General features: G+C 37.6%; 1 protein-coding gene across 1 annotated transcript in view; it reads left to right on the top strand.

The window, feature by feature from the left end:
• LOC101847941 (pleckstrin homology domain-containing family F member 2) overlaps positions 1 to 8058 on the top strand; it is a gene marked incomplete in the record, with an annotated part of 21750 nt that overhangs the window by 6062 nt on the left and 7630 nt on the right. The window contains 6 exon segments of the mRNA XM_013079808.2: positions 3642 to 3706; positions 4467 to 4604; positions 5331 to 5394; positions 5948 to 6073; positions 6641 to 6750; positions 7955 to 8058. Coding sequence (XP_012935262.1) covers positions 3642 to 3706; positions 4467 to 4604; positions 5331 to 5394; positions 5948 to 6073; positions 6641 to 6750; positions 7955 to 8058 — 607 coding nt within the window.

Genomic DNA, 8058 nt, shown 5'->3' with positions numbered 1-8058 from the left:
AAAATTACAGAAATACTCAAAAGTCAACAAAATCAAATATGATGTATGTGGAAAGACAAATGGTGGTGGAAGTAATGATGATGCTTTAGTGGTGGTGGAAAGACCCTGAGTTGTCGGTTACCTTGTAGGCCTACTTAGACACTGCTATTGGGTAGATCTAATGAGAGTGCCGTCTTTTGATTTTTGACACAATTACACTACAATAACATACTACATCGCAATAACGACCGGTGAGTATCACTACGAACACTTATTCAATATGGAGAGGCTGGTTGTGCTCGAGGTGCTCTTGTTCTTGTAAGGAAACAATAAAGAAAACAATACTTGTACATAATAAATTTTTAATCAACACTCAACAATTTGTCACAAGCCATTAAATCTTGACTGTATTTGGAATACCACATGAAGTACTCAGCCAATCACATCCGTCCAAATAACTAAGTGCAGGTGCTCGATTTAACGTTGTGTCAATTGATCTGCCTCACTCAACCGTCAACACTTAAAATTCAACACACAACTGTTCTTGGAAGTAAAACAACAGGACGCTCAAACTCAAAGACTGACATGCTCAGTAAACCAATTTTCTTTTATTAAAAATTCACTTCATCATCATAGTTTATTGACAGAATGCGCAGTTAGTATATATTTCACGGATTAACAAAAAGTGCTGTGCGATCCGCTGATCAACAGAATGCGCAACAATCGATGGATCGTTGCGCGTTTCCTCGATCAACCAAATGCGCTGTGCGATCGGTGAATTGCGCAAATCGACAGATCGGGCCCAACAATTATACACGATACAGTAGAGAATCTTCGGAGGTACAGCATGGAATGACATGTTGGGTCAGTGGCTTGACATATTATCTGTATGGATGTGTTTCGCACAATAACATTTCACACTTGCGGCTAACTGCAGCACGTCAGCCATGCTCTTGTGATGGAAGAGCTTAGATTGTTGATGCTCAGAACCGTAAGAATGTAGGCGTGAAATTGAAACTCGGTAAATGCAAAGACTATAAAGCATGCTAAAATTGCCGTAAAGACGCCAGGAGATTCCCCCCCCCCCCCCTTCGGGCCCGATAAACAATGTGCAGAAGATATTACATTACTGGTACATGATCTCCTGGAAAAATATCGCTCCAAATGTTGTGCCATGGTAGTATACACGATCCTTGGTGCCATGCGGTTGGATATGTTTAGATCATGTAGTCACATGATCGAAGGGGTATCCGGGTCTGACGTACAAGATGGCCGCCTTACATAAAAATAGTTTGCGTCGTTCTATGTTTAGTCGCATGTCTCTGACACTAACTAACCCTCACTTGTCTCAACCATGAATTATTGACGAAAATAGCTTTTGTCATATTTTAAGTTGTTCTGAAAACGTCTAGAACTAGATTTAGGACTCCTCGCATGCTTCACAGGTTGGCAATGCTTTTGCCTTGGGATCGATCAGGAATGCTGCTTAAAATTTTCTGTGGTCCTTTAAATAATTTTATCTCTACATCTATATTATCTAGGCTACAAATTAGGTCGATTTTTTCATGTTGGCCTATTAAGAATAATACGGGGTGCCCATTACGGCTGGATCCTGCGGATCGCACGACTCGGTCGCCTGAAACTGAAAACAAACATCCGTAGTGGGCGCCCCGTATTAGGGGACACAATGGAGTTGATACTTGGACAAACCCAGAAATACTGAAACTATGTAATGATTGGCAATCTGTTTTTAAAAAAAAGATTCTTAAAATTCGTTTTGTGATCTACTGTAATTCTGTTATAATTCAAGAGAGTAACTTCTCATTATATTTTTGATTTGACTAAAAAGGTTTGGGGAGTGCAATCTGACATGCCAATTTATTCTGCACTTCAGTGGAAACAGGCTTGTAAGAACCAGTCTACTTTTCTTATTTTTGTTACATTTTTTCCAGATCCTAGATTATTTCGTGAAGAAATTTTTTTAAATTGAAGTAAAGCGTTATGCTCACAGTATTTCTGTTCTCTTGTCCTTGGAATTCAGGGCACAGGACAACTCCCTAGGGGTAAAGGGTTGTCATGATTAATTTTAGTTTTAAATCTGATTTTCTGACTGTACTGTGAACTGTCTTTTGTTTGTACTGAACTGTTACTCTTTTCTATTTTCATGTAAACTTTAACTTTAAAAAAGTGCTGTTATTGGGCTCCCCTAGACAGAAGATTATATATTAAAAATGTTCAAGCTTTGTTTTTCATTAGGAGCTGAATTTTATAAATAATTTGTAATGCTATGTATTTTTTATAGTAAGTTACTGTTTCTAACTAAAACAAACATTATTATTATTTAGAGTGTTCCAATTCTACTGTAGCTGACCAGTCATTTGTAGTGTACGTAAGTCAATCATTATTTTGTTTTGCTTCAGTGACCACTCCCCAAGGCAGAACATTATAATGTTCAAGTTTTATTTCTCTTTAGAAGCTGAATCGTGCTTTATATATAATGGTGCTACATATAATTATATATAGTGAGGTACAGGATCTTAATTAAGAGTTTTCTCAATGAAACTAACACAATAGTCAAGTTATTATTTTAGAGTGTTTCAGTTCTGCTGTAGCTGACCAACCACTTATGAAGTAGTAGTTAAAGTCAATCATAGTTTAATATAGTGTCTTGCTCAAGGACGCACCTCGGTGACCACTCATCTGAATCATTAATTACATCATGTCTCAGACATTGTTTGACCATGTTTGTGGAGCTTCAATGATTGTATATTTTTGGAGATGCATTACAACTCTTTTTTTGAATTCTACAAAGTATGCTATCTGTAATAAATACCATCGTTTTTTACCCAACAGCATGATTACATACTACATACTGACCTAGGCCCATAATTGTGGTTGTGTTTATATTCTGATGCTGGAAATGACACTTCCCCAAGCTGCTGAACCCCCTCCATAATTATATGAAATTACTTTGGTAACTCTTTGTGGAGAGAACTGGTCAAAATTTGTAAAAGGGGAAATTATTTGTGTCTGCAAATGAAAGGGTGTGACTAGGCTGGTACCACTACATCTGCAAAGCTAGTCTGGGGAGTTTTAGTCTTGCATGCATGGTCATGCACAGGCTTGTGTGACTTAAAGAAGGTTGTGTGAAATCTTTCGGGGGTTTTTTGTTGTTTTTTTTGTTTGTTTTAGTAAGCGTTTTATGATACGTGCAACACAATTAGGTCATAAGTACCGAAGATTAGAGGTGTTACAAGAGAGATTAACGAACTAAAAAAAGAAAAGGAGGAGAGATAAGGATGATAATTGTTTGATAGGAAAGAAGATGCAAACCACACCAGAGCACCCGTCAACCACCCATGTGTGGAATCTGGTGCGAGAAAGCCAAGCAAAACGTCTAACAAGCAAATTTTCGAAGGATATGACTATATTTTTGTTAGGATGCTGATGTTTTCTTTGGGAGAACTTTTGCAATTATCAAAAATTTACAATACGCAATAACTATATTTGATCAAATTAAAATACAGAGATCATATACTAGTGCTCAGAGAAGTGAGTCGACTAGAGTAGCATTAAAATATTTTTGTGTTTCATTCACTCAATTCAGTGTTACATCTTACAATATCTATTAATCGATTGTCTATCTACTGATACTTTTTCAGTTAACTCAGAGGCAAATGCCAGACGGATAAACAATGTTGAACAGTGCTTTGGTTCATCTGGACAGGTAAGCTTTTAAATTTGTATGCTAGGAAAGCAAAGTGTTAACTAATATTTATTATTCTTACCCTGAACTTTGACAAATTACATTGATGGAAATTTTTTAGCTACTCTGTTAGCGTTAGCTTTGTTAGCATGTTATGCTGGACAATTATGCTAATGACTAGTTGTAGTGCCTGAGTAGACATTTCTAGGAAAAGTGGAGGTGTTGGTGAGATACAGGTAGGATTCGTGCGTATGAGGCAGAAGAGCTGAAAAGATTGGGTGCAACAGGAGGGAAGAGGTAAAGACAGCTCAGTTTCAGGCTAGATACAGGAGAATGTGTCTTTGATTGAAGTTCTGATGTTGGGAAAATTGAGCATTAGTGAGCAAGTAAATGTGATTAAAACTAGATCTTTCTGTTGGGTCTTTAAAAAATATTTACAGTAAGTAGTCTCCGCCTAAGATCTCTGTGCTCGGGAGCAAAGAAAATGCGGGATCTTCGACTACTCCAGGGAAGAATCTATGGTGACCCATGTTAAGGCTCAAAATCTGTAAAATGGTCTCCCTCCAGTCTAAAATGAACTGACTTGACCCTTAGGTGGGTTTATGACATAAATGGCAACAAAGAGTATTTTGTATTCAATTGACCAAGATTTTATGTTGTGAAGTTACAGTGCATATGTATATAATGGCTAATCAATCCAATCACTTGTCAGCACAATCACCATGGCCGTGATCCTTTGTAAACAATTATCATATCATGTTCTCCCCTTTTCTGTTTTCAGCCACTTGGCATTCCGGGCAGAGTGCTGGTGGGAGAGGGAGTCCTCACCAAAATGTGTCGCAAGAAACCAAAGCCAAGACAGTTCTTTTTGTTCAATGATGCCCTTGTCTATGGGAACATAATAATACATAAGAAAAAGGTGAGACTATGGGGGGGGGGGGGGTTGTGGTGGCTTTTTCTTTGCTGGAGTCATCATGATAATTTTTGCAATTCCTTTTAATGAGAGATGCTATCGAGCTTAACACACACAAGGGTCACTGAAGAGAAACAGAAAGTTAAATCTTTAATTTATGGGGATTTTTACTGATTTTGAGCATTGTTTTTATAAGATATAAATGATGACAACCATCAGGGTTTATTGAGATCGTTGTCAAAAGTGCCTGGCCTATGTTTGGGTAATTCAAATTGCAATTCTGAAATAAATTATTTAATTTCAGGAAATAATTTAAAATATTTCAGAACATAAAATGAGTGTCATAGTATAGTGACAATCAGGCTGTAAAAATTGTTTGCATTGGCAGACTCTCAGTGAGATTTTGTTGCATGCCGTTGAAATTGATATTTGTTTGTGCTTGCTATGATGCTAGAAAAAAGTTTTAAGTGGGATAACCAGTTTTTTCCTCTGATTCTGTAATTTTGAATATGAGAATGTTCTATCCAAATTCCTTTTATTCTCAGAAAGTGTGAGAACTGAAGTTTTGTTGCAATCTTTATGAGTTGGTCTTTTGAGTTGGACTTTTGTTTGCAAGTTTCGTTTGCAAGTCAACCTCAGTTTTTTTGTTCAGACTGAAATGAAATAAGTCATGCTTCAGTACTGTGTGGACTGAATGATTAAATTTGACTTTTGATTTTATTTTCTTTCCAGTACAACAAACAGCATATCTTGCCTTTGGAGGAGGTGAAGTTAGAAAATGTCGAGGATGAAGGAGGTGATTTATTTTAAAAAGTTGAAATGTTCAATCTCAGATTTTTTCAGTATATGTACTTTATAGGACAGTTATAGAGTGCACATTCCTTAATTCCAAGAGTTGGTTATGTGGGTTCTCTTGTCGTGATAGATGTAAGATTTTTGGCCTTTTTTAAAAGGAATTGACAGTGTCCTTTTACTATTTTCTATAACACAAAATATAAGTACATTTTAAGCAGAGGAACGTATGGGCATCTGTCTGTCTTAATGTCTGTCTCACCCTCCCTCCCTCTCTTTCTCTTTCTCTCTTTCTCTCCGGTTTCATTCTAGTGACTTTGTGTTTCGATATCACTCAATGCCCGACATAACTTGTAATATATTTATGAGAATGATCTCTGCCTCATCGTAACAAGCACTGTCAATGTTTGGGCAGGTGTAGATAAAAATGATTGTCCATACTTGCTTCATTATCATTAACTTGAAATGGGTTAATCATTCATCTTTGTTAGAAAATCGAAGTCCAATCTACAATTATTTTTGTCAAGTTAATGATGATCTTTATGATACACCCTCAGGTTTGCGGAATGGATGGAAACTTAAAAGCCCAAGCAAGTCCTTTGTTGTATTTGCCGCCACCGCCACTGAAAAGAAAGAGTGGATGGCACATATACGGAAGTGTGTGAATGACCTTTTGGCTAAACGTGAGTTGGAATATCTCTTCACATGATTGATCGGGCTGCTGTTTAGTTGTCTTTAACTTTTTAAAGTTACTTTGGGGAAAATTGATATTCCTGAAAGAATGTGTTAATTATGACTTACAGTTGACTTCGACTTGAAAATAATGTCTATTTTTTTTTTAATTAAAAAAAAATTTAATATTTGAGGTATGAGTAGTAGGTTCTGTTGATACCCAAATATAACCAATTCCTTTTCTCTGAGATGGGTTGTTTAAAAAAAAAAGTTCTACAATGCTGTGATAGGTACTGACAAAACTTAAATGATATTTGTTTTGTAAGACAAGATGTTTTTTCTTTATAATGTGGGCCATGCTTTGTTTGGAATAAAGTTGTTATTTGAGTTGCCTGCCTTTTATTTGTTTTTTGTTTTTTGTGTAAATTTTTCCAGTGAAGTGAAGCAATGTCTGTAGTGTCAGTCGCAATGTGGACTACTCTAGGAAAGCTAATTTTACAGTAATCTGAAAAAAAATTGGTTTTGTCCCTTTATACCATAGAGTTTATTCTCTTCTCAAATTTAAAAATTGTTTCCAGGAGGTATTCGCCAGAGCACTACAAATGACTCTCCCGTTTGGGTTCCTGACTCGGAGGCTAAGACGTGCATGCACTGTCGCAAGTCAGAGTTCAGTTTGGTCAACAGACGGGTAAGGATACAGCCTAAGCTTTATCATGCTTGCTTTCAAATTTCTCGTTGTCAGATCGGTGAAAAATTTGTCACTGTTATCATCTCTTAGCCAGGTTGTTCCATTCTTCTTTTAGTTTTATCCTTTTTTAAAACAATTTTCATCCTGCTCTACACGCCAAAAAATGTACATACGCACATAATGGATTTCCAGAGGGAGGCAAAGTGTGAGGGGAACTTACAAATATCTGAAAAACTTCTCTTGAACAACGTATACTAAGTAGGTGGTTGGCGTTTACTCTGGTGTGGTTTGCTTCTTCTTTCCTATCAAACGCCTGTCGTCTTTAACACCCTTCCTCCTTTTTGTGCTTGTTACTCTTGTGTAACAAAACTAATCTTTGACACTTATATGACCTTATCATGTTTTAAGTGCTGTAAAACACTTATTGAAACAAAAAGGATATACTTAAGTTAAGTAGCTAATTAAAAGACTGGGCCTGTGAACAAATAGTGTTGATAGAGGTGTACAACCACGCTAATAATAGATGTGGGTGTAAAAATCTACCTATTGTGTCGCTTGCGCTTATATGACCTTATGCAGTTGCGAGCGCCGTAAAACACTTGCAACACCCCGCGGGGTGGTTCCACTGACTGAAGTGTCTTTAGGCCATTCCCAAAAGGGGGACATTTCTCATTCTAATGCACAGTAGAATTGTAAATGGGCTGATCCAACAATGCCATGCTCGTAGTTGTGCCTGAACTACAGCAGGGAACTGCTGCTTTTTTTTTCCTAATCCTTACTATCATCATTTTCTTCTACTTCTTTTGTAAGTTTGTCACTCTCTTGTGACCTGCTATTTCCAGGGTGCCTTGATAGTCGAAGCAGACTTTGTGCTGTTGAAGCTAGAGAGGTGAGCTGAGTAAGTCTGATTTCCTGTAAGGACTTCTCTGTTGACATCCACCCACCCCTTGGCGCTCATATGACCTTATGCAGTTGCGAGCGCCATAAAACCCTCTACTATAATAATAATGGGGTGGGGCGTTGTGGGGTGCGCAAAATTTTCAGGCAATCTGGTTAAGGCTCACATGCAGGTCTAATATACTGAAGTTAAGTAGGTAATTAAAAAACTGGACTGGCCCTGTGAACAAATAGCGTTGATAAGGGTATACAACAGCACTAATAATAGATGTGGGTGTAAAATTCTACCTATCGATCCCCTCCCTAGCACCACTGCCGACACTGTGGCCGTGTGGTGTGCAATGCCTGCAGCAGCAAGCGGTGGCTCTTGCCGCAGCAGAGCTCCAAGCCGATCCGTGTGTGCCTTACCTG

This window comes from Aplysia californica, unplaced genomic scaffold (genome assembly GCF_000002075.1).
Source record: "Aplysia californica isolate F4 #8 unplaced genomic scaffold, AplCal3.0 scaffold00064, whole genome shotgun sequence".
Taxonomy (NCBI): domain Eukaryota; kingdom Metazoa; phylum Mollusca; class Gastropoda; order Aplysiida; family Aplysiidae; genus Aplysia; species Aplysia californica.
The sequence above is the reverse complement of the archived record's forward strand: the minus strand, read 5'-3'. Positions and strand labels throughout refer to the sequence as shown.